The 27971-nt window shown below is 36.6% G+C and overlaps 1 protein-coding gene and 1 non-coding gene across 3 annotated transcripts in view; both read right to left on the bottom strand.

Annotated features, from left to right (window-relative positions):
* The window catches only part of ADAD1 (adenosine deaminase domain containing 1), an 81293-nt gene that overhangs the window by 17674 nt on the left and 35648 nt on the right, over positions 1-27971 (bottom strand). The window contains exons 11-12 of one of the 2 annotated variants that reach the window (XM_020882162.2): positions 26114-26246; positions 15009-15165 (exon numbers count right to left, since the gene is read on the bottom strand). In XM_020882162.2, the coding sequence (XP_020737821.1) occupies positions 15052-15165; positions 26114-26246 (247 nt within the window). In that variant the 3' untranslated portion in view covers positions 15009-15051. Of the gene's footprint in view, positions 1-15008; positions 15166-26113; positions 26247-27971 lie in introns of those variants that run through there. The other variant, XM_020882163.2, reaches the window with a different exon arrangement.
* On the bottom strand, positions 19866-19976 carry LOC139037875 (U6 spliceosomal RNA). The gene has a single exon (XR_011490829.1). It is a non-coding gene; the product is annotated as a U6 spliceosomal RNA (small nuclear RNA).

Raw genomic sequence — 27971 nt, forward strand, 5'->3', positions numbered from 1 at the left:
TATCTAGTAACCATCAATTTCAGCTCATTCTCAAAGAAAATAAACTTGCATTTGAAAGTCACAGTGATCCTTCATTAACTGTTACTATGAAGTGAAGCTGGACAACATTCATATCCAGTCCCCATAAATATTTTTAAAGTACTTATTACCTGTTACATGTACATATTATCCTAAAATTATTTTTCACAAATTTGGTTTTCCTAAAATAATGCCCACTTTACCTCATGTGCAAAATGAAATATAATTATCTAAAAACACTTCCTAACTAAAAAATTGTAAGTTTCTGTAACATATAATTAAATGTCTGTTCTCCCTTAATAGGCAATGACTTAAGATATGATCAATACACTTTTTAAATTAAAATGTTTAGAATACTGCTTTCTAACTTTTTCATACCATGGCACAGATGAAAAACTGGTGTTACTGAACATGAAGGTAATTATGGGCTGACTAAGGACAAGAGTTGATAGGCCAGGCTTCAGCTGTCTCTGGACCTGAGCTCAACTCCTCTCATGAGCACACCAAAATCATAACTATTTACACAATAATCATTGATGAAAAAGACTGGAACCTACCAGAAAAGATCTTCTACAACTTAAGACATACAGAAGGAACAACAAGATAGAGTAGGAGGGGCGGATTTTCAATAGAGTCAAGTCCAGTGCCCCAGGAGGGGAACCCACAGACTGTTGCACAGGTTCTCCCGCAGGAGTGGGAGGTCCAAGACTCACATCAAACTCCCTGACCCAGGAATCCTGCACCAGGAAGATGAGCCCCCAAAGGATTTGGCTTTAGGTTTAAGGGTACAAGAGGATTGGGGAAAACAGATTTCACTCTTAGAGCACACACAAAATTTCACACTCTGGGGCCCAGGACAAAAGCAGCAATTTGATAGAAGCCTGGGTCAGACCTACCTGCTGCTCTCGGAGAGTCTGCCAGGGATGCAGGAGACAAGTATGGCTCACACTGGGGACACAGATGCTGGTAGCAGGCAAGCGTAGGAGTGCCTTCCACCAAGTGGGATACTGGTGCTGACAGGTGCCATTGTGGAATCATCTCTCTAGCATATTAGTCCCAGAACCCAGCCCTGCCCTGGCCCAATATCTTGTAGGTACTAGTGCTGGCACACTTCAGGGCAAGCCACTAAGTAGGCAGGGACACAGCTCCACCTATCACCAGACAGGCTGCCTTAAGACCCAAGGAGCCCACAGCAGCCTCTGGTCATGGCCCAGCACACCAGCCCCAAACACAGCTCCTCCTACCAGTGGGTTGGCACCAGCCCCAAAATCTCCTGGGTCCCAGTTCTGCTCCCAGGAAGCATGCTCTAGCTTCTAGGCCAGTCTCACCTACTTAGGGGTAGACACTAGACACAATAAAACCATAATCCCACAGCCTGTGGACTCAAATCTTCTGGACTCAGCAGGCCAAACTCTGTCCAAACACCGTCTAGGCAACAGCCCTGCCCACTAATAGGCCAGCACAAGTTTTGGAACACCCCAGACCCCTTACCAAACTGAGTCAGGAACCAGTCATCCCAACAACAATTTAATACCTGTACTGGGACCCCTAGGTCCTGCAACCAGACTCCGGGACCTAGCTCTGCATGCCAGTAGTCCTTCATTAACTTCGGAATGTGGTTTTACCCACTAGTGGGCAGGCAGCAGCTTTGGAGTTTTCTGGACCCTGTCTCTGCCCACCAGGGAGCCAGCACTAGCCCCAAGGCCCCCTGGGGTTCTGGAGTCAGCCACCATGTGACCCAGCCCCACCAACCAGAAGCCAGCAGCCTGTGTACAAGGCCTGACCTGGCAATCAACTGGGCTAGTGACCAATTAAGTCTGCAAGACTACCCACATAGTCAGTCCACAACAGAAGGGCCTGCAGCCCTCAGAGGGAAGACATAGTTCAGATGACGAGGTGGTGTGCTGCTGGGATGCACACGAGGCAACTTCTCCAAAGTCAGGAAACATAACTAACCTAACAGATACACAAAAATACAAATAGAAACTTAGGCAAAATGAGGTGACAGAGGAAGATGTTCCAGATGAAGGAACAAGATAAAGCCCTAGAAGAACTAAGTGAAGTGGAGTTAGGCAACCTACCTGAGAAATAGTTCAGAGTAGTGATCATAAAGATAATCAAAGAACTTGGGAGAAGAATGGATATGTAGAGCAAGAAGTTAGAAGTTTTTAAAGTTAGAAAATATAAAGAACCATCAAAAAGAGAATAACATAACAACTGAAATGAAAAATACATTAGAAAGAATTAATAGTAGATTAATAATACAGAGGAACAGATCAGCAAGCTAGAAGAGAGCAGTAAGAAATCACTGATCAATTTGATATTGAACAGAAAAAAGAAAATAGTAGGAAAAAATAAGGACATCTTAAGAGACCTCTGGGACAACATCAAGCACACTAATATTCACATTACAGGGGTCCCAAAAGAAGAAAAAAGAGAGAACAAAGCCAAGAACATATATATAAAGACATAATAGTTGAAAACTCCCTAATCTGGGAAAGGAAACAGACATCCAAGTCCAGAAAGCATGATGTCCCACCCCACACAGGAATAACCCAAAGATGAACACACAAAGACATATTCTATCATTAAAATGACAAAAAAATAAAGATTAAAAGCATCAAGGGAAAAGCAGCAAATAACATATAAGGGAACTTCTATAAGGCTATCAGCTGACTTTTTAGCAGAAACCCTGCAGGTTGGAAGGGATTGGCACAACACACTTAGTGATAAAAGGACAGAACCTACAACCAAGAAAACTTTACCTGGCAAAGCTCTTACCCACATGTAATGGAGATTACAAAAGTTTAACAGATAAGAAAGAGGTAAAAGAATTTACTACCACCAAACCAGCTTTACAAGAATTGTTAAAGGAATTTCTTTAAGTGAAAAGGAAAAGGAGAGCTAGAAACATGAACAGTAAGAAAAAATAAAACTAATCAGTAAAGGCAAACATACAGTAAAGGTAGGAAATCACACAAAGCTAGTAGACAGGTTAAAAGACAAAAGTAGTAAAATCATATACATCCACAATAAGCTGCTAAAGGATACACAGAACAATTAGAAGTAAAATATGATATAAAAACAGTCATCATAACAGGAGGTGAGTACAAATGCAGGGTTATTAAAGTGCATTTAAAATTAAGAGACCAGCAAGTTAAAACCATCATATACATGTACATAAACTGCTATATAAAAACTTCATGGTAATCATAAACCAAAAATCTGTAATAGATACACACACAGAAAGGAAAAGGAATTCAAACATAACACTAAAGATAGTCATCAAATCACAAGAGAATGAAAAAAAAAAAAAAAGGAAAAAGAAAAGACCACAAAAAAACTAAAACAGTGGCATGAAGTGAACTGCTAGTTTCTCAGTCTTGTCTGACTCTGTGACTCTCTGGACTGTAGCCAGCCAGGCTCCTCCGTCCATGGAATTCTCCAGGTAAGAATACTGGAGTAGGTAGTCATTCCCTTCTCCAGGGGATCTTCCTGACCCAGGATTGAACCCAGGTCTCCTGCATTGCAGGCAGATTCTTTACCACCTGAGCCACCAGGGAAATAATTACCTTAGATGTAAATAAACTAAATGCTCAATCAAGAGACAGAGTGGCTGGGACTTCCCTTGTTGACCTGTGGTTGAGATTCTGTACTTACAATGCGGGTGGTTCAATCATTGATCAGGGAATTAAGATCCCACATGCTGCTCAGTATCCCCCCTCCAAAAGAGTGGTTGAATGTATTAAAAAAAAAGACCCATTTATATGCTGCTTATAAAAGACTCACTTCTGATCTAAACACATAGATGGACTGAGAGTGAGGCAATGGAAAAAGGTATTATTCTATGCAAATGATAATTAAAATAAATACTTAGGGGATAATATAGGGTGGCAATACTTATATCAGACTTTACAATAAAGACTATTATAGGAGACAAAGAAGGACATTACATAATGATCAAAGGATCAATCCAAGAAGATGATATAATACTTGTAAATATATACACACTCAACATTGAAGCACCTAAATACATAAAGCAAATATGAACAGTACAAGGGAAAAAAATTGACAGGAACATAATAATAGTAGGAGACTTCAACACCCCACTTACATCAATGGACAGATCATCCAGATAGAAAATCAATAAGTAAACTCTGTCCTTAAATGACACATCAGACCAAATGAACATTAGACAGAAATAGAACATTCCATCCAAAAGCACCAGAATACAAATTTAAAGTGCATATGGAACATTCTCCAGGAGAGATCATATACTAAGCTGCAAAAGAAGCATAGGTAAATTTAAGAAAATTGACATCATATCAAGCAGCTTTTCTGACTATAATGCTATGAAACTAGAAATCAACTACAAGTGAAAAAAAAAACTGAAAAAAAACACAAAGACATGGAGGCTAAACAATATGCTACTAAATGACCAATGAATCATTGAAGAAATCAAAGAGGAAATTAAAAAAATACCTATAAACAAATGAAAACAAAAACATGACGATCCAAAACTGATGGTTCACAGTTTAAACAGTTCTAAGAGGGAAGTTTAATGATACAAGCTTACCTCAAGGAACAACAAAAATCTCAAATAAACAACATAACCTTAAACTTGAAGGAAAAGAAGAAAAAACAAATAAAACCCCAAATCAGTAGAAGGAAAGAAGTCACAGAGTTCAGAGCAGAAATAAAAACAGAGACTAGAAAATAAAAGATCAATGAAACTAAAAGCTGGTACTTTGAAAAGATAACTAAAATCGATAAACCCATAGCCAGACTTACAAAGAAAAAAGGGGGAGAGAACGCAAATCGATAAAATCATAAATGAAAAAGGGAAAGTTACAACCAATATCTCAGAAATACAAAAGATCATAAGAGACTACCAGGAATAACCAAATGCTAATAAAATGGACAATCTGTAAGAAATGGGAAATTTCTTAGAAAGTTACAATCTTCCAGAACCAAACCAGGGAGAAATAGAAAAAATGAACAGAATAATTACCATATTGAAACTGAATCAGTAATTTAAAAACTCCCAATAAGTAAAAGTCCAGGCCCAGATGGCTTCAGTTAACTTCTACCAAACATTCAGAGAGGAGTTAACACTTATCCTTCTCAAACTATTTCAAAAAACAGGAGAGGAAGGAACACTTGTTAACTCTTTCTATGAGATCAGCATCACCGGATACCAAAATCAAAGATACTACAATAAAAGAAAATTACAGGCCAATATCATTGATAAACATAGATTCTCAGCAAAATATTAGCAAACTGAATCCATAAGCACTTTAGAAAGATCATACCACCTTGATCAAACAGAATTTTACCAGGGATGCAAAGATGGTTCAATAATGACAAATCAAACAATGTGATGCACTATATTAGTAAAATGAAGAATAAAAATCATATGATCATCTATCACAATACTGAAAAAATCTCTTATGACAAAGCTCAGCATACACTTACAAGTTTTCTCAACAAAATGGTTATAGAAGGAACATCCTTCAACATAATAAACCCCATATAAAACAAACTAATAGCCAAAATCACTATCAAGGGTGAAAAGCTGAAAAAGTGTTTCCTCTAAGATTAGGAACAAGACACGCATGCCCATTCTTGCCACAGTTATTCAATATAGTATCAGAAATCTTAGCCACAATAATCAGAAAAGAAATAAAAATTACCAAATTAGAAAGGCAGAAGTAAAACTGTCACTGTCTGCAGATGACATGGTAGTACATAGTACATCAAAAATCCTAAAGATGCCATTAGACAACTAGAGCTCATCAACCGGAGAAGGCAATGGCAGCCCACTCCAGTTCTCTTGCCTGGAGAATCCCATGGACGGAGGAGCCTGGTGGGCTGCAGTCCATGGGGTCGCTACGAGTCGGACATGACTGAGCGACTTCACTCTCACTTTTCACTTTCATACATTGGAGATGGAAATGGCAACCCACTCCAGTGTTCTTGCCTTCAGAATCCCAGGGACGGGAGAGCCTGGTGGGCTGCCATCTGTGGGGTAGCAGAGAGTCGGACACGACTGAAGTGACTTAGCAGAGCTCATCAATAAATTCGATCAAGTTGCAGGATACAAAATTAATATACAGAAATTGGTTATATTTCTACACACAAACAAGAAACAGAGAAACTAAGGAAATAATACCACTTACCATAATAAAAAGAGTAAAATACCAAGGAATAAACCTACCTAAGGAGGAAAAAGACCTGTATGTGGTAAGCTATAAGATGCTGATGAATGGGGGAAAATATTTGCAAATAGTATGACCCATAGAGGTTAATATCCAAAATAAATAAACTCTTTACAACTCAACAAAACAACCACCTTGATCAAAAATGGGCAGAAGACCTGAATAGGTATTTCTCCAAAGAAGATACACAGATGGCCAACAGGCATATGAAAAGTTGCTCAACATTGCTAGCTATCTGAGAAATGCAAATCAAAACCACAATGTGCTATCATGTCACACCTGTCAAAATGGCTATCACCAAAAAGCACACAAATAGGGACTTTTGCTGGTGGTCCAGTGGTGAAGGATTCACATGCCAGGGCAGGGGACACAGGTTCCATCTGGGACTATCCCACATGCTGTGGGGCAGCCAAGTCCATGCTTCACAACTACTGAAGCCCATGCACCCCAGGGCTCATGTTCCACAACAAGAGAAACCATCAGAGGGAGAAGTCTGTGCACTGCAGCAAAGAGTAGGCTTTGCTTGTCACAACTGGAGAAAGCCCTCACAAAGCAATGGAGACCCAATACAGTAAAATAAATAAAGAATTAAATAAATATATTTTTAAAAGCACACAAATAATAAACAGCAGTTAGGATGTGGAGAAAAGGGAACTGCCATACACCACTGGTAGGAATACAAACTGGTGCAGCCACTGAGGAAAAGAGTATGGAGGAATGTACCCCAGTATTCACAGCAGCATTATATATAATTGCCAAGATATGGAACCAACCTAAATGTCAATCAACAGATGAATGGATAAAAAAGATGTGATGTATATCAGTTCAGTTCAGTTGCTCAGTTGTGTCCGACTCTGCAACCCCATGAATTGCAGCACACCAGGCCTTCCTGTCCATCACCAACTCCTGGAGTTTACTCAAACTCATGCCCATCGAGTCGGTGATGCCATTCAGCCATCTCATCCTCTGTCGTCCCCTTCTCCTCCTGCCTCCAATCCCTTCAAGCACCAGGGTCTTTTCCAATGAGTCAACTCTTCCCATGAGGTGGCCAAAGTATTGGGGTTTCAGCTTCAGCATCAGTCCTTCCAATGAACACCCAGGACTGATCTCCTTCAGGATGGACTGGCTGGATCTCCTTGCAGTCCAGGGGACTCTCAAGAGTCTTCTCCAACATCACAGTTCAAAAGCATCAATTTTTTGGCCCTCAGCTTTCTTCACAGTCCAGCTCTCACATCCATACATGATCACTGGAAAAACCATAGTCTTGATCAGACAGACCCTTGTTGGCAAAGTAATGTCTCTGCTTTTTAATATGCTATCTAGGTTGGTCATAACTTTCTTTCCAAGGAGTAAGCGTCTTTTAATTTCATGGCTGCAATCACCATCTGCAGTGATTTTGGAGCCCCCCAAAATAAAGTCTGACACTGTTTCCACTGTCTCCCCATCTATTTCCCATGAAGTGATGGGACCAGATGCCATCTTAGTTTTCTGAATGTTGAGCTTTAAGCCAACTTTTTCACTCTCCTCTTTCACTTTCATCAAGAGGCTTTTTAGTTCCTCTTCACTTTCTGCCATAAGGGTGGTATCATCTGCATATTTGAGGTTTTTGATATTTCTCCCGGCAATCTTGATTCCAGCTTGTGCTTCTTACAGCCCAGTGTTTCTCATGTACTCTGCATATAAGTTAAATAAGCAGGGTGACAATATACAGCCTTGACGTACTCCTTTTCCTATTTGGAAGCAGTCTGTTGTTCCATGTCCAGTTCTAACTGTTGCTTCCTGACCTGCATATAGGTTTAAGAGGCAGGTCAGGTGGTCTGGTATGCCCATCTCTTTCAGAATTTTCCACAGTTTATTGTGATCCACACAGTCAAAGGCTTTGGCATAGTCAATAAAGCAGAAATAGATGTTTTTCTGGAACTCTCTCGCTTTTGTGATGATCCAGCGGATATTGGCAATTTGATCTCTGGTTCCTCTGCCTTTTCTAAAATCAGCTTGAACATCTGGAAGTTCACGGTTCATGTATTGCTGAAGCCTGGCTTGGAGAATTTTGAACATTACTTTACTAGTGTGTGAGATGAGTGCAATTGTGAGGTAGTTTGAGCATTCTTTGGCATTGCCTTTCTTAGGGATTGGAATGAAAACAGACCTTTTCCAGTCCTGTGGCCACTGCTGAGTTTTCCAAATTTGCTGGCCTATTGAGTGCACCACTTTCACAGCATCATCTTTCAGGATTTGAAACAGCTCAACTGGAATTCCATCACATCCACTAGCTTTGTTTGTAGTGATGCTTTCTTAAGGCCCACTTGACTTCACATTCCAGGATGTCTGGCTCTAGGTGAGTGATCACACCATTGTGATTATCTGGGTCATGAAGATTTTTGTACAGTTCTTTTGTGTATTCTTGCCACCTCTTCTTAATATCTTCTGCTTCTGTTAGGTCCATACCATTTCTTTCCTTTATTGAGCCCATTTTGCATGAAATTTTCCCTTGGTATTTCTAATTTTCTTGAAGAGATCTCTAGTCTTTCCCATTCTGTTGTTTTCCTCTATTTCTTTGCACTGATCTCTGAGGAAAGCCTTCTTATCCCTCCTTGCTATTCTTTGGAACTCTGCATTCAAATGGGAATATCTTTCCTTTTCTCCTTTGCTTTTCACTTCTCTTCTTTTCACAGCTATTTGTAAGGCCTCCTCAGACAACCATTTTGCCTTTTTGCATTTCTTTTCCATGGGGATGGTCTTGATCCCTGTCTCCTGGGCAATGTCACGAACCTCCATCCATAGTTCATCAGGCACTCTATCAGATCTAGTCCCTTAAATCTATTTCTCACTTCCACTGTATAGTCATAAGGGATTTGATTTAGGTCATACCTGAATGGTCTTGTCGTTTTCCCTACTTTGTTCAATTTAAGTCTGAATTTGGCAATAAGGAGTTCATGATCTGAGCCACAGTCAGCTTCCGGTCTCGTTTTTGCTGAATGTATAGAGCTTCTCCATTTTTGGCTGCAAAGAATATAATCAATCTGATTTTGGTGTTGGCCATCTGGTGATGTCCATGTGTAGAGTCTTCTCTTGTGTTGTTGGAAGAGGGTGTTTGCTATGATCAGTGCGTTCTCTTGGCAAAACTTTATTAGCCTTTGCCCTGTTTCATTCCGTACTCCAAGGCCATACTTCCCTGTTACTTCAGGTGTTTTTCGACTTCCTACTTTTGCATTCCAGTCCCCTATAATGAAAAGGACATCTTTTTTGGGTGTTAGTTCTAAAAGGTCTTGTAGGTCTTCATAGAACCGTTTAACTTCGGCTTCTTCAGCATTACTGGTTGGGGCATAGGCTTGGATTACCGTGATACTGAATGGTTTGCCTTGGAAACGAAGAGAGATCATTCTGCTGTTTTTGAGATTGCATCCAAGTACTACATTTTGGACTCTTTTGTTGACCATGATGGGTACTCCATTTCTTCTAAGGGATTCCTGCCCACAGTAGTAGTGATGTGTATAGACACACACAAATAGAATATTCTTTGTGACCCCCATCACCAGGCTTCTCCATTCATGAAATTTCCAGGCAAAAATACTGGAGTGAGTAGCCATTCCTATTTCCAAGAGATCTTCCTGACCCAGGAATCGAACCCAGGTCTCCTGCACTGCAGGCAGATTCTTTACCATCTGAGCCACCAGCGAAGTCCCAGTAGAATCAGTTCAGTTTAGTCACACAATCATGTCTTTTTGTGATCCCATGGAATGCAGCATGCCAGGCTTCCCTGTCCATCAACAACTTCAGGAGCTTGCTCAAACTCATGTTCATTGAATTAGTGATTCCCTCCAACCATCTCATCCTCTGGTGTTCCCTTCTCCTCCTTCCTTCAGTCTTTCCCAGCATAAGGGTCTTTTTTTTTTTCCATTTATTTTTGTTAGTTTGAGGCTAATTACTTTACAACATTGCAATGTTTTTTGTCATACATTGAAATGAATTAGCCATGGATTTACATGTATTCCCCATCCCTGTCCCCCCCCCCACTCCACCCCATCCATCTGGGTCTTCCCAGTGCACCAGGCCCGAGCACTTGTCTCACAGCATAAGGGTCTTTTCTAAGGAGTCAGTTCTTCGCATCAGGTGGCCAAAGTATTGGTTTCAGCTTCAGCACCAGTCCTTCCAATGAATATTCAGGACTGATTTCCTTTAGGATTAACTGGTTTGATCTTCTTGCAGTCTAAAGGACTCTGGAATTCCAGAGTTTTCTTCAGCACCACAGTTCAAAAGGATCAATTTGTTGGTGCTGTTTTCTTTATGGTCCAACTCACATCCATGCATGACTACCGGAAAAACCATAGCTTTGACTAGACAGACCTTTGTCAGCAATAATGTCTCTGCTTTTTAATATGCTGTTTGTCATAGCTCTTCTCCCAAGGAGCAAGTGTCCTTTAATACCATGGCTGTAGTCACCATCTGCAGTGATTTTGGAGCCCAAGAACATCAAGTCTGTCACTGTTTCCATTGTTTCCTGATCTATTTGCCATGAAGTGATGGGCTGGATGCCATGATCTTCATTTTAAAAAAAATTTTTTACCATTTATTTTTATTAGTTGGAGGCTAATTACAATATTGTAGTGGTTTTTGCCATACATTGACATGAATCAGCCATGGATTTACATGTGTTCCCCATTCCGATCCCCCCTCCCACCTACCTCTCCACCTGATCCCTCTGGGTCTTCCCAGTGCACGAGCCCTGAGCACTTGTCTCATGCACCCAACCTGGGCTGGTGATCTGTTTCACCCTTGATAATATACATGTTTTGATGCTGTTCTCTCTAAACATCCCACTCTCGCCTTTGAATGTTGAGTTTTAAGCCAGTTTTTTCATTCTCCTCTTTTACTTTCATCAAGAAGCTCTTCAGTTCCTCTTTGCTTTCTGCCATAAAGGTAGTGTCATCTGCATATCTGAGGTTATTGATGTTTCTCCCAGCAGTCTTGATTCTCCCGGCAATGTTGATTCCAACTTGTTTCATCCAGCCCAGCATTTCTCATGATGTACTCTGCATATAAGTTAATTAAGCAGGGCGACAATATACAGCCTTATTGTACTCCTTTCCCAATTAGGAAACAGTCCATTGTTCCACGTCCAGTTCTAACTGTTGCTTATTGACCTGCACACAGGTTTCTCTGAAGGCAGGTAAGGTAGTCTGGTATTCCTATCTGTTTAAGAATTTTCCAGTTTGCTGTGATCCACACAAAGGCTTTAGCATAGTCAATAAAGCAGGAGTGGATGTTTTTCTGGAATTCTCTTGCTTTTTTCTAAGATCCAACAGATATTGGCAATTTGAGTACTACTCAGCAATAAAAAATCTAATGCTACTCAGCAATAAAAAAAGAAAGAAAATTCCATTTACAACAATGTGGATAGACTAGGAGACATGTTTAAATTTATAATGATACTAAAAAGCACTTTTTGGTCAACTTTAAAGGATGACAGAGAATTAACTATTCAAAAAACATAAAGAAAGAGAAATAATCCATTCTTTTTTGTACCAACTATACCTCAGTAATCAAATAATTGAGAAATGGACCTTTTTTTTTTTTAAAGAAATGGGCATTTTTAAAGTCAAAGGATTCCAGGTTATGAGAGAATTTGAGTATAATCTGCAATTCCTAATTAAATAATGGATTTAGACAAGACTCATCAATGATGGCTACATCACAAAAGATAGACAACCCAGAAGGCTTTCTAACAGAAAGCCTACAATACTGCCTGTTAAGTATTTCTGCTAAAAAATTAAACCTGAATTTACTGTTTCTGGAAATGCAGAGGACAGACAAATGTTAAATGATATCATGGAGATAAAATAGCAAAAATAAGATTGTGAGAAACTCGGCAAAGAACCCAGTTTTTTTCAAGAACTAAGTTAAAAGAAAAAAATAATGAGAAGAAATCTATAGATTAATAGATATTTAACAAAAATTCAAATTCCAATACATTGATGTAATTTTGATTCTGATTCCAACAATATATACAACATTTATGAGATGGAGAATTACTATTAATTTTTAAGGTAGACTAATTGAATTGTGTATTAAAAAGTTTTCATATTTTACCGATACATATCAAAGTATTTACAGATCAATGTCTGATATCTACTCTAACATAATCTATCTTTGGGAGGTATATATGGAATGAGATTGCCATGCTTTAATAAGCTGGTGTGATGGGTACTTCTTTCTATTTTTGTATTTCTGAAAATTTCCATAATAAGCAAACCAAGAAAACGTTGTGAAATTTTGTGTTTCAGTGTAGATCACTTCCCTGTAAGAAATCTTTTACGAACTCCCTCTGCCTACCAAACTGAGAACATCTAGATTTATCTCTCAACAGCTTCCATCCTGTGTTCTAAATTCTAGACTCAAACACTGTTAACATTTCCCTTCTGATCTTTATCATTTCCAAGTGGAATGCATTCTCTCTCTTTAATTTCGGCCTTCTACCCATCCTTCAATGTTTGCCTCAGATAACACAACCTTAGCGCTAAAAAGAGACTTTAACTTAGATGCAATTAGTTTAATGGGCTTTGAGCAACTTTAGAAGGAGAGGTTTAGAAGTCTAGCTTTGCTTTTCCCAACAGAACATTTAAAACAAATGAATTTTGCAGAAAATTTTCTTTCTGTATTGAAAAATAGCTTAACCCTGATCCTGCTGCATAAATGTATTTCATAATTATCAACTTTTTAATAAAAATCTTTGACAAATATCTGCCACAAATACTTTACTGTGCTTACAAATTAAATACTGTGCTCAGAATGCTTATAAACTAAATGTTACTTATGATTTATGTTAGAAAAGATGCTTGCTTTTCTTCAAGCAAAACATTTTGTACAACCCAATACATATTACAGAGAAAAAATCAGTATTTCCACTTTTGATGAACCCTGAAGCCTTTCTATCAAGCTTCCTTCCCTGAACAAAGAATAACAACCACTAGAACCAATTTCATCCTTGCAAAGATAAAAACCTGAGCTACAAAAGAGTAAATAATATACAACTGTCAGAATCATAATAGCCAATGTTGGGTTTCACATCTGTATCCTGCCCTTTCTGCTAAATGACTGCCTTCTACTAAATGTCATCTCCTTTATTCTTTATCTAGCTTACCCCTCTTGAGATACAATCTTTCTCCACTTCAAAATACCATATATAAATTAAGTAGACATAATGTTCAGAGACACTCAGTGACCACTTGTTGAAGAAATCAGTGGTCCTTACTGGATACTGTCTGTAAAACAGCTGGGTATATGTTTTATCTAACCCTTAAAATTAGAAATTTTTCTTGAGGAAATAAATTGTCTAACATGGTCTTCCACTATTTAGGCAAATGTTAACCATTTTGTGCTTTTCCTAGTTTAGACAAAAGCAAACTATCCACAAGTGTGAAGAGCCAAGAAAAGATGAAACATGCTGTATATTCAGAGGAAATTTACCATCAAAGAGAGGTTAAAGTAACAGAAATAAAGGCTGTAGATCAGCTGTGGAAGGACTCGACCCAGACAAGAAACGGCAAAGACTTAACAGGGAAATACCAATTCAGAAAAATAAACACTAAATATCACATACTTGATGGAAATTAAACTTATTATTAATAACAGTATATGTATGCTGACATGAAATTGCTCATAATTAATCATTTTTTACCTACCCTCTCCCCCGAAATGGCAATTTAACATGATTCAATCTATTAATAAATAAAGAATCTAGTCTACTGAAAGACATGTATGTCTTTTCATCCAGAATGACTTCAACGTTCATCAACTAAGCTCTACTATACTTTTAGAATAGACAAAAAACAAACCCCCAAACTAAAAAAAAAACAAAGACCCTACATTAATCTTATCAGAAATTATAATAGTTTATCTGGGCTAGAGTTGGGGGGAGACCTAGTAGTTTAATAAAGATCCAAGCTAAGAGGAACAATGTCTTGAAAGTCAATGTTTAAACCATCTGTGATTTAATCTTAGGAAGAGATTTTAAGACAACAAACTCAATTTCACTAAAGATATATATCCTAACTAACCAAGAGTAACTAAACTTTCTCTTTTCATCGAGCTGTATAAACAAATACAAATATAAAGCTAAACAATAGTTTATTGACCTATTATTACAAATTCTTACTAATCTAAATTATAAAGGATAACATTTGAATGGATCTTACAGAAGACCTGAAAATAGGTAATCTTAAAACATTTATAATAATCCTTTACTAATCAGAATAATTTATCAAAGTATTCCCTAACATGGTTAATATTTCTCTGAATTTTTATGTTCAATTTGAATTCATAAACTTCTCTGACACGAGAAATGTTTTAATTACTATTTTTTACTATGATTATTGGCATATATTAGACATTCAAATGTCTGCTGATTTAATCAACAAATGAGTAAGAATTATTATTTGTAGTCTTGGATACCAATTTTTAATTAAAAAATTTTTTGAGTGAGACACCAGGACACAGTGAATATCTTTGCTGAACAAGTAACTTTAAAGTACAAAAATTAAAAGAAATCTTCTTTTAAATTACAAAATGGTAATGGCTTTGTAATGTCTATAAAAAATGCAAAATAGCTACATAATGAAGCAGGTAATTATTTTAAAAAAAAGTTCAAAACCCTCATGTTTCAACGTAAATTGACATAAATATTTACGAATTTTCAGCATTCTCTGAACACTGCTATAGCAAGACTGAAAGCTGAAAACCACCAATATTAAAAAAATTTTTTAGTAGTCAAAGCACACGAAAAAAAGATTTTTAATATGACAATGGATTGCTTAATTCATATACTAAATTGCTCTATACAGGGAGATTTCACAATCCAGGAGCCATAGCCATGTTGCTGTAAGTAGGATTTCAACAAAGTTTTAGCTTCTTGATAGGATCCAGACATACACTACAGAAAGAAAAAAATAGGAATGCAAATTAGTACAGCCACTATGGAAAACAGTGTGGAGATTTCTTAAAAAGCTGGAAATAGAACTGCCATATGACCCAGCAATACCACTTCTGGGCATACACACCGAGGAAACCAGATCTGAAAGACACACGTGCACCCCAATGTTCATCGCAGCACTGTTTATAATAGCCAGGACATGGAAGCAACCTAGATGTCCATCAGCAGACGAATGGATAAGGAAGCTGTGGTACTTATACACCATGGAATATTACTCAGCCATTAAAAAGAATTCATTTGAATCAGTTCTAATGAGATGGATGAAACTGGAGCCCATTATACAGAGCAAAGTAAGCCAGAAAGATAAAGACCATTACAGTATACTAACACATATATATGGAATTTAGAAAGATGGTAACGATAACCCTATATGCAAAACAGAAAAAGAGACTCAGATGTATAGAACAGACTTGTGGACTCTGTGGGAGAAGGCGAGGGTGGGATGTTTCGAGAGAACAGCATCGAAACATGTATATTATCTAGGGTGAAACAGATCACCAGCCCAGGTCGGATGCATGAGACAAGTGCTTGGGCCTGGTGCACTGGGAAGACCCAGAGGGATTGGGTGGAGAGGGAGGTGGGAGGGGGGACCGGGATGGGGAATACATGTAACTCCATGGCTAATTCATTTCAATGAATGACAAAAACCACTGCAATGTTGTAAAGTAATTAGCCTCCAACTAATAAAAATAAATGGAAAAAAAAAAAGAATATAGACAGAATTTGGCTTATGAAAAGTAATTAATTAGCCTTAGTCATCTTTCTTTAGTTTGACATTATAAACATTACGAAAAATCTTTCTGAATTTCCATTTCCTTCAGCATTGTTTCTGAAACTAAAAATTCTCCTTCTCAACACTCGTAAGAGATAATTTTCCTTTTTTAATATTTGTAATTAAAAGAGTAATGATACTCATTACAGAAAACTTGAAAAAGACTATACAAACAAGTAAAAAAAACTCACTCATAATTCCCAAACTACAGATAACAGAATCAATATTTTGGCAAATTTCCTTTCACTTTTTTAATAAATAAACATACTGATAAACTTTAAAAAAAAGAAAAACCAGCTTTATTTAGGTATAATTTGTATATCATAAATTTACCCACTGGTAAATTCACCCACTGAGGTTAAGTATTCAGTTTGATGTGGGTATTTTAATGAAATTGATATAGATGTGCTACCATCACAGTCCAGTTTTAAAATAATTTCATTACATGCAAAAAGTTCCACTGTGCTCATATACAGTCAATCTGTATTTCTAAGCCCCAGTCTCAGGCAATCATGAATCTACTTTCTGTCTCCAGAATTTTGCTTTTCGTAGAAATTTCACAGAAAGTGATTAACACAGCATGTACTCTTGTGTGTCAGGTTTCTCTAAATTAGCATGCCGTTTTCAGATTCATTCCTGTTGTCTGATGTATCAGTTTGTTTTTTGTTGCTGATTGGTACTCCACCAAATAGATGTATCACATTGCTTATGCAGTCACCAGCTGATGAACATTTGTGTTGTTTCCAGGTCTTGGCTACTATAAATAATGATGCTGTAAACATTTATGTACTAGTCTTTGGTGGATATAAGCTTTTGCTTCTATAAATATCAGTGGGAGTGCTGGATCACATGGTAAGTATACAAAACAAACTGCAAAACTGTTTTCCAAAGTATTTTAAAACATCTTACATTCCCATCAGCAGTGAAAGAGGTTTCTAGTTTCTCCACAACAACATGCAGTACAGCCAGACTTTTGGATTTTAGTAGGTGTGAAGTGGTATCTCACTTGTGGTTTGGTTTTGCATTTCTCTAATGACTAATCAGGATGAGCACCTTTATATGTATATTAGCCATTCACATATATTCTTTCAGTTCAGTTCAGTCGCTCAGTCGTGTCCGACTCTTTGCAACCCCCTGAATCGCAGCACACCATATATTCTTTACCACTTGGAAAAGCTGAGTGGTTTGTCCACTTAATGATTTGTAAGAGTTCTTTATTCTAGATCCAAGACCTTTGTCAAATGTATGATTTTAAGTATTTCCTTCCATTCTGTGGCTTGTATTTTCATTTTCTTAATGAAGACTTTTGAAATTCTGGACTCCATCAAGTTTTTCTTTTATGGATTACATATTTGATGCCATATCTAAGAAAAAGTTGCCTAATGCAGGAAGACAAATTTTGTTGCTGTTGTTCATTTGCTAAGTTGTGTCCGACTCTTTGTGGCCCCATGGACAGCAGCATGCCAGGCTCCTCTGTCCTTCATTATCTTCCAAAGTTTACCCAAACTTATGTCCATTGAGTCAGTGATGCCATCTTAACTATTTCATCCCCTGCTGCTCCCTTCTCCTTTTGCTTTGAATCTTTCCTAGCATCAGTCTTTTCCAATGAGTTGGCTCTTCGCATCAGGTGGCCAACATACTGGAGCTTCAGCATCAGCCCATCTAATGAATATTCAGGGTTGATTTCCTTTAGGATTGACTGCTTTGATCTTGCTCTCCAAGGGACTCTCAAAAGTCTTCTCCAGCACCACAGTTCAAAAGCATCAATTCTTTTGTGCCTAGCCTTCTTTATGGTCCAGCTCTCCCAGCTGTACATGACTACTCCATGTACATGTAGTTTGTACATGGTTTGTATATGTACAAACCATAGCTTTGACTATATGGACCTCTGTTGGCAAAGTGACATCTCTGCTTTTTACCACACTGTCTAGGTTTGTCATTAACACACATGTCATAGCTTGCTTTCCATGGAGCAAGTGACTTTTAAGTTCACGGCTGCAGTCATTTTGGAGTAATTTTGGAGTCCAAGAAAATAAAATATTTTCCCACATTTTCTTTGCAAGTTGTATAGTTTTTAGCTCTCTTAGTTCTATGATCCATTTTGAGGTTTTTGTATAACTGATATAAGTCTAGGTTAATTTGTTCTCAAATACCCAACTGTTCTGTTACCATTTGTTGAAAAGATTGTCCACTCACCCACTAAATTCCCTTGACACCTTTGCACAAAATCAATTGATTGTAAGTGTGTGGGTTTATCTCTGGTCTCTTACTCTGTTAATTGATCTTTATGTTTATTGCTACATCAATACATTTTCTTGATTACTGTGGCTTTATGTTAAATTGTGGAAACTAGGTAGGGTAACTCTACCATTTTGCTTCCTTTTTAATAACTGTTTTGGTTCTTCTATGTCCCTTGGATTTATATCCCAATTCTATAATTAGCCTGTCAACTTCTATACAAATGCTTACTGAGATTTTGATAAGAGTTTGCCTTGAATCAATAGATAATTATGAGAGAACTGACATTCTAAAAATAGAGTTTGTCAATCTATGAAATGGTACATTTCTCCATTTATTTAGGTCTTCACAAGTTTCTCTCAGCAATGTTTCATTATTTTTCATGTACAGGTCTTACAGTTCTTTTGTTAAATTTATTCCTAATTTTTTATACACTCTTGTGGATAAAGCTATTTTTTCCAGTTTAATTTTAGAGTGTTCATTCTTAACATATACGTATACAATTTATTCGTCTATGCTGTTCTTATACTGTGTGCTAAATTCACACATGATATAGTTGTTTGTTTTTGGTAGATTCCATAGGATATTTTACATACAAGACTATTTAGGAATAAGGACAGTTTTTCTACTTCCTTTCCAGTTTGGATGCCTTTTCTTTCCTTCTCTTGCCTTGCTGCATTGGCTAGAACCTAGAGATCAATGTTGACTAGAAGTGGTGAGAGTAATCTTGGGGCAAAGGGAAAGAGTATTCAGCCTTCAGCACTGTCATGTAAATTGTAGAATTTCACTGATGCCCTTTATCTGGTGGAGGAAGTTCTATTTCTTATTTGTTCAGTGTTTCTACTGTGAATAGGTGTTAAATTTTGTCAAATGCATTTATGTACATCTATTGAGATAAACAGATTTTGAACTTAAAAATATTCACATAGTATATCAAATGATTTTCTGGTGTTAAATCACCCTTGCACTCCTGGGAAGAGACCTCCTTTGTGTATAATCCTTTCCGTATGTTGCTGGATTTGGTTTGTCAATATCTTATGAATTTTTATATTTATGTTCCTAAGAGATTCTGATGAATGGTTTTCACTTCTCATGACTTTTCTGCCCACTTCTGGTATCAGGTTTTAACACTGCCTGAGTTGGGGGGCACGTGCTCCTCCTGTACTTTGTTAGTTATTTTTTGTATGATTTATGTTAATCTTTGCTTTATACAGTTGATAAAAATTCACAAGTCAATCCATAACTGCACTTGCACTTTTCTTTAAAGAATTTTAATTAATCATTGAATTTCTTTATATTAGTTCAATTCAGATGTTCTCTTAGTCAAGTTTTATAATTTGTCTTTCTAGGAATGTGCCCATTTCATCTAACTTGTCTAATTTGTTGACAAAAGTTGTTTGTAATATTTCTTTATAATTTTTTTTAGCTCTTTTGGGCTCTTCAGTGATGACCCTTCTTTCCTTCAAGATTTTGATCATTTGTGCTCTCTCTTCTTTCTTAGTCTAAAGGATTATCAACTGTGCTGATTTTTCTCAATGAACCAACTTTTGAGTTCACTGATTTTTCTATTTGTTTTCCTGTTTTGTTTTTACCTAATTTCAAACCTATCCTATATTATTTCATCTCTTTTAAAAATATTTAACACTTGATGAATTTGCATGTCATCCTTGCACAGGGGCCATGCATATTAGTCTTCTCTGTATCGTTTCAATTTTAGTATATGTGCTGCCAAAGCAAGCACTCTTCTTATTTTTTAAAAAATACACTCTTCTTCTAACTTGTTTAGATGGAAGCTTAAATAACTGATTTTTATGGTTCTCCTTTCTAATATAAGCACTTAAAGCTATGTATTTCTAAACACTTCTTAATTATATTCTCTAAATTTTAATTTTTATCCTTGTTGATTTCTAGTTTAATTGTACAGTAGTTACAGCATACTTTTTATGATTTCAACACTTAAACTTATTGAGACTTGCTTTACAGCCTACATGGTCTGTAGTGGAGAATGCTCCATGTGTATCTGAAAAGAAGGTATATTCTGCTGTTGTGCAGAGAATAGTGTTTGGTTTGGACTGCAGTATTATTCAAGCCTTCTATATTCTTATTGACTTTCTCTCTAGTTGTACTATCAATTACTAAGAAAAGAATTTTAATTAAAACCTCCAACTGTAGCTGTAGAACTGTCCATTTAACCTTGAAATGCTAACAGGTTTTGCTTATACATTTTGAGGTTCCATTGTTATACCCACATAGCAATACTTACCTAACTGTTGTATATTAACAACATTTGGAACAACAATAGTGTATTTTTACCACTAAAATGTTACTCTGTTTCTTCTATTATTTCTCATCTTGGTGTATGTTTGACATTAATATAAACACTCCAGCTAATTTATTGCTATTGTTTGCATGGTATGTCTTTTTTTATCCTTTATTTTCAATCTATTTGTGTTTTTGAATGTTACATGTCTCTTGCAGAGACCATATAGCCGGATTTTGCATTTTGCCCAATATGACAATCTCTGTCTTTTCTAGAGCATTTTGTTGTTGTTCAGTGTCTTAATCGTGTCCAGCTCTTTGCGACCCCATGAACTGCAGCATTGCCAGACTTCCCTGTCCTTCAATATCTCATGGAGCTTGCTCAAATTCATGTCCATCCAGTCTGTGATGCCATCCAACAATCTCATCCTCTGGCACCCCCTTCTCCTCCTGCCCTCCATCTTTCCCAACATCAGGGTCTTTTCCAACGAGTCAGCTCTTCACATCAGGTGGCCAAGGGATTGGAGCTTCAGCCTCAGCATCAGTCTTTCTAATGAATATTCAGGCATGATTTCCTTCAGGACTGATTGGTTTGCTTTCCCTGCAATCCAAGAGACTCTCAAGAGTCTTCTCTAACACCACAGTTCAAAAGCATTAATTCTTCAGTGCTCAGCCTTATTTATGGTCCAACTCTCATATCTATACATGACTACGGGAAAATCCACAGCTTTGACTATACAGAACTTTGTCAGCAAAGTGATGTCTCTGCTTTGTAATATGCTGTATAGGTTTGTCCTTTCTTCCAAGGAGCAAGTGTCTTTTAACTTCATGGCTGCAGTCGCCATCGGCAGTGATTTTGCAGCCCAAGAAAATAAAGCCTGTCACTGTTTCCATTGTTTCCCCATCTACTTGCCATAACGTGATGGGACCAGATGCCGTGACCTTAGCTTTTTGAATGCTGAGTTTTAAGCCAGCTTTTTTACTCTCCTCTTTCATCCACATCAGGGGTCTCTTTAGTTCCTTTTCACTTTCTGCCATTAGATTGGTATCATCTGCATATCTGAGGTTGCTGATATGCAGTTATCTCTCAGCAATCTTAAATTCCAGCTTGTGAGTCATCCAGCCCAGCATTTCTCATGATGTACTCTGCATATCAGTTAAATAAGCAGGATGACAATATACAGCCTTGACCTACTCCTTTCCCAATTTTGAACCAACCCATTGTTCCATGTCCAGTTCTAACTGTTGTTTCTAGACCTGCATACAGGTTTCTCAGAAGGCAGGTAAGATGGTCTAGTATTGCCATCTCTTTAAGAATTTTCCAGTTTGTTGTGATCCACACGGTCAAAGGCTTTAGTGTAATCAACGAAACAGAAATGTATGCTTTTCTGGAATTCTTTTACTTTTTTTTTTTAACATCATATTTTAGGATTTGAAATAGTTCAGCTGGAATTCCATCACCTCCACTAGCTTTGTTCATCATAATGCTTCCTAAGACCCCCCTGAATTCACACTCTAGAATGTCTGTCCCTCAGAGAGTGACCACACCATCATGGTTACCTGGGTCATTAAGACCTTTTTCGTATAGTTCTTCTGTGTATTTTTCCCACCTCTTTTTAATTTCTTCTGCTTCTGTTAGGTCTTTCCCGTTTCTGTCCTATATTGTGTCCATTCTTGCATGAAATGTTCCCTTAGTATCTCTAAAATTTTCTTGATGAGGTCTCCAGTCTTTCAAATTCTATTGTTTTCCTCTTTTTTTTTTTTTTTTTTTGGCACTGTTCACTGAAAAAGTCTTTCTTATCTCTCCTTGCTATTCTCTGGAACTCTGCACTCAGCTGGGTATATCATTCCCTTTCTCCCTTGCCTTTCGGCTTGTCTTCTTTCCTCAGCTGTTTGTTAAGCTTCCTCAGATAACTGTGCTTTCTTGCCGTTCTTTTCCTTTGGGATAATTTGGTCACTGCCTCCTGTACAATGTTACGAACATCCATCCATAGTTCTTTAGGCACTCTTATCAGATTTAATCCCTTGAATCTGTCGCTTCCACTGTATAATCACAAGGTATTTGATTTAGGTCATACCTAATGACCAAGTGGTTCTCCCTACTTTTTTCAATTTGAGTCTGAATTTTGCAATCAGGAGCTCATGATCTGAGCCACAGTCAGTTCTAGGTCCTGTTTTTGCTGACTGTACGGAGCTTCTCCATCTTTGGCTCCAAAGAATATAATCAATCTGATTTCAATATTGACCACATGTGTAGAGTCATCTCTTATGTTATTGGAAGAGGGTGTTTTCTATGACCAGTGCGTTCTCTTGGCAAAACTGTTAGCATTTACCCTGCTTCATTTTGTACTCTAAGGCCAAACATGTCTGTTACTCCAGGTATCTCCTGAGTTCCTACTTTTGCATTCTCATCCCCTATGATGAAAAGGACATCTTCATCTGGTGTTAGTTCTAGAAGGTCTTGTAGGTCTTCATAGAACCAAGTTCTAGAAGGTCTTGTAGGTCTTCATAGAACCATTGAACTTCAGCTTCTTTGGCATTAGAGGTTGGGGCATAGACTTGGATTACTGTGATGTTGAGTGCTTTGCCTCAGAAACAAACCGAGATCATTCTGTCATTTTTGAGATTTTAGAATATTCAAATATTCTAAATATTCAAATATTCATAAAGTGGCTTTATGTCTGCCATTTCACTATTTATTTTCCAAGTCCTGGGTCGTTTATTTCTTTGCTGCTTTACTGCCTTCTAGTCTTTTTAAAAGTGCATTTTTTAGGACAGCATTTTAATTCCTCTGCTGATATTTTAGCAATAGCTTTCAAGTTATTGTCTTCATGACTACTTCAGGAATTACAATATGCTTCTTTTTCTTACCATAGTTTACTTCAGATTGATACTGACATAATCCTGGTAATACAAAGAAACTCAAGATTTTCTCTTTGTCTTGGTCTTAATCAGCTTGTCTATGATGTATCTAGATGTGAATCTTATTTTTTTCTTTTTTCTTGGGAATTTTTGAGCATCTTGGGTCTGTTAATGTTTTTCATCAAATATGGGAATTGTTTTCAGTAATTTCTTCAAATATTTTGTTGATCCTTTTCTCTTTTTCTCTAGAATTTCTAGTAAACATAAGCTGGTACACTTAATATTGTTCCACAAATCTCTGAAGTTCTGTCAATTTTTCTTTTATTTGCTTCATTCTGTCCTTTAAAATTATTTTGATTTATCTTCAAAGCCCATTGATATTTTTCTGCAATCTCACATGTACTATTGAGTCCATCTAGAGAATTATTCATCTCATTTATTATTGTTTCAGTCCTAGAATATTCATCTGGGTTTTTTTTTTTTCTGAGTTTTAGGTTTTTTGACTTTTGCATTTTATGTTTTTTTGAGTTTCTATTTCTCTGCTGAGATTACCTGTTTACTGAAACATTGTTACACCTTCCTTTAATAACTTGAACATATTTCTAACAGTTGAAGACTTTGCTGTATTCAAAATTGGAATCCTCTCAGAACCAGTTTCTTGTGAATGTTATCCTTCCTAAGTATAGATTTTATTTTACTTTCCTGTTTTTACATGTCCCATAATTTTGGGGTGAAAGAGACTTTCTGGATAATATAGTAACTCTGGATTCTATTTTTCTACAAGGTTTTGTTTTTGTTTTCTGCATGTTGAAATTGTAAGATCTATTTTCACTTATGGTGTGTACTGTCTCTTTCCAGTTTCTGTTTTAGCCTGGTTTCCTAGTAGTTATCCTGTATCTGCAAAGCTTAGTGATAAGCAAATGATTTCAGCAGGCATTACACTCAACACTTTAAAGTTATAAGGCTTCTACCTTCTTATGATCAATTAATTTGGGGAGGGATGGGTGGTACAGTGTATTTAATGTTGCAGGCAGTTCTATTTCACACTTTTCACTCTTTACTGGGTTCTCTTGAGTCTCACTTGCACGTGAGTGTAATTTCTTGGTCAACCAAGGATATATAGAGAATTTCTTTCAACTCTTCCATGGCATTTTCATTTCCAATATCTACCTGTCAAGTTATTCTTTTGCATATCACTTGCTCCAACCAGGACTACAACCTTGCATCAGTTGTTGATTTTTGCCATTTCCCCCCCTACCAGGTTTGGCACATTTAGTTGAAAAAGTGACAAACACGCATCTCTTGCCCAAAGTCAAGTCCAGAAAATCTACTACTTTTGGTGGCATTTTCAATCTCATAAAACTATAGTTCTTGCCATTCAAACCAGCAGAGAGGAAGGAGAGAGAACAGGAACACCTGTGGGCAAAGGTTTCACAAATTCCTGCTGTTCTTTACGAGAGTTCTAAGTTTTACAAGAATATACAATTTCCAATGTGTTTTCTGCCTTTAGTCAATTTCCAGAGTTGTGAAAATGGTTTTTATCTTTTGACTAATTTGTCTAATTTTATCACAGAGATAATCTCTGATTTTTTATAGAGATGACTTTAAACCTCTTTATGCAGCCAAAATCAGAAATTATCTACGGTAAGCTTTTATACTTAAAAATGTGTGTATATACAAACTAACTACCATTAATATTCACTGCTTTACAGGTTTGAGCATTATACAGTTTGAGCATTAAGATATTGGTGAAATTAAGACTTTCATACAATACTACATTGTTACTGAAAAGGAAATTAGGTTATCAAAAACAACATGTATTTCATAACTTGAAAACATGGATATTTCATATTATGACATGGCTCGGTTCATAGTATGCTGAATAAAGAGAGTTAACTAAAAAGCACATCAAGTATGAGCATGGGGCTTTCCAGGGGGCTCAGTGGTAAAGAATCTGCCTGCCAAGCAGAAAATGTGACTTTAATCCCTGGGTTGGGAAGATTGCCTGGAGAAGGAAACGGCAACCCATTCCAGTATTCTTGCCTGGGAAATCCCATGAACAGCAGAGTCTGTTGGGTTATAGTCCATGACGTCAGAAAGAGTTGGACATGACCGAAGTGACTTACTGCACACATACACAAAAAATATAAATACATGACAAGAAAATGAAATAACATGCTTATAAAATTAGGAGTATTATACTGGAATAGTAGGTAGGATTAAAAGCTATATTTCCCATCTGCATTTAAGAAAGATTTCCAAGTTCTCTACTCAAATATGCATTATGTTTGTAATACTAAAAAAAAGTGTATTTTTAAAGATATAAAGGGCTCTCTAGATATCACTTAAGCCCAAATCACAAACTCAAAGGTGTTTTACAACTTAGGAAGATAAGCAAAGTAATTTATATGAATATAGTAATACATTAATTTAGAATACTGAAATACTATAGTTAACATAGTTAATATCATACACAAAAGATATTTTATTACCTTTTTGTTTCTCTGGGTATGACCAGCAGGTTTTTAGCAATATTGCCAAGGTTGGTACATACCATACTGAGGGAGCTACTAAAAGTGGTAAAACTTATTCACAAATCCAATTTCCAACACACCCATTTAAAAACTAATTTTACCACTACATGGCAATATCAGGAATTATTTAACCATTATTTTGCTATGTATCATCATCAAATTACCACAGTATTATCTTAAAATTTTTATTTCAATGATCAATTGCATTCTTTTAAAGACTTACCTTAGCTGCATGATATGTACTAGCTTCAAGTATATCTTCTTTTTTAGCTTCTTTGGCAAGCAGTTTAAATCGACTTAACATTGCAGCCTTACAAAGCCGACTTGCCATTGACATACCACTTTTAAATGGGGAACTAAAGTAGAAAAGAATGAAACAATCACTAATCATTACTTAATGATTTATGTTAGCACTTACAGGGATTAAAATCAACACAAAATGTATACTTATCTCAATTATGCAGAGAAGATAGTGAAATTTTCTATATAAAATTATTCTGAATACTTAACTGCTTTCTGAAGCTAATTTCTTTGATAAAATTAGTTTATGTTATCAGAGTATTACATTAAAAATTAAAGCAAAAGATGGATATTTGGAACATTTCTACTATTTGAGGCAAAGTTAATCTATAGTGATCCAAATTAAGATAGTGGTTCTGCCAGGGATTGACTAGATGAGGGAATAGAAATCTTTTCTGAGATGCAGAAAGCGTCCTGAATTTTGACTGGGGTAATGATTACACAGGTGTGTATATATATATACACACACACACATATATATACACACATATATATATGTGTGTGTATATATCAACTCATGAAATTATACATTTTAATGTAAATTTTGACTCCCTAAAAAAGTAAAATATATGCACTTCATCACCCTTCATATATATATGTGCATTTGTGTACACATGTAAATATATATTTTTCTATGTTTCTAATAAAATTAGGTTCACATATCACAGCTTTCTTGCTTCTGTAACTCTTTCCCTTTATTATACCTTCTCATTAGTTGTTTTTGTGATAGATTGCAAAAACTGTCAAAATCCTTTATTCTTGTCTGCATGCTCTTTACAATAAATTTTTCAGATTCTTCTACCAACAACTACGACTTATTCTTCCTTCTCTTGAATTTGGACTGGCCTTGTAACTTGTTTTGGTCAATAAAATACTCTGTGCCAGTTGCAAGCCTGGGCTGCAAGCAGTTTTGTGTTTCTATGTCTTGGAACTCCTTCCTCTACCATATTAACCTGCAGAGATTGGTCCACTAGAAGATGAGAGCCCAGTTGTCCCTCTAAGATCAGCCAAGCTGCTTTACAGTTGACCTACAGCTGACCCCACACACATGGGAGAGCTTGACCAAATCCAACTCACATGACCTAAGGACTTGGGAGCAGTAAAAACTGGTTGTTGTTTTAAGCCTCTAAAACAATAGTATATGTAGCAATAGTTAACAGACACTCTTGTTAACAAAATGTACTAATCTCTATATACTAATTTTCCACCATGATACCTTTTTTTGTGGTGGTTTTTCAGATGATTCTCTTGGACTTTTTAGTTATAAAATGATACCATATGCAAACAGTTATTTTACCTCCTCCTTTCCAATATTTTGTGTCTCTCCTTTCTTTTGTTAAATGCATTAAACAACATCTTAAATAACAACAATAGCAGTAAATAATAATGTCCTGTTTGGGATGCTAGCAGAAATGACTCTGAGATTTCATCATGAATCATGATGATACTTTTGGACTAATAAAAGATACACTTTATTCTTAACAAATCTTTTCCTTTCTTATCGGGTATCTTTTGTCTAGAATAGTTGTAGAGCTGTACTGTATGTCTTCTTGGAATATAGAGGTGAAATATGGTGTTTTTCCCTACATCAATTAATATAACAAATTTATTAATAAGAGTTTCTAATTTGGTATTTTTATTATGTTATTTTCCTCACAGTTTTAGAAAAATTGCCACTTAGTACTGCATAAAATATATTATTTTAAAGTTCTGCTTCCTAATATTTTATTTAGCAGTTTTGCTTGGATATAAAAGTGAGCTTGGTCTGTAACTTTTGGGGG

The sequence above is a fragment of the Odocoileus virginianus genome, chromosome 12 (genome assembly GCF_023699985.2).
Source record: "Odocoileus virginianus isolate 20LAN1187 ecotype Illinois chromosome 12, Ovbor_1.2, whole genome shotgun sequence".
Classification (NCBI taxonomy): Eukaryota; Metazoa; Chordata; class Mammalia; order Artiodactyla; family Cervidae; genus Odocoileus; species Odocoileus virginianus.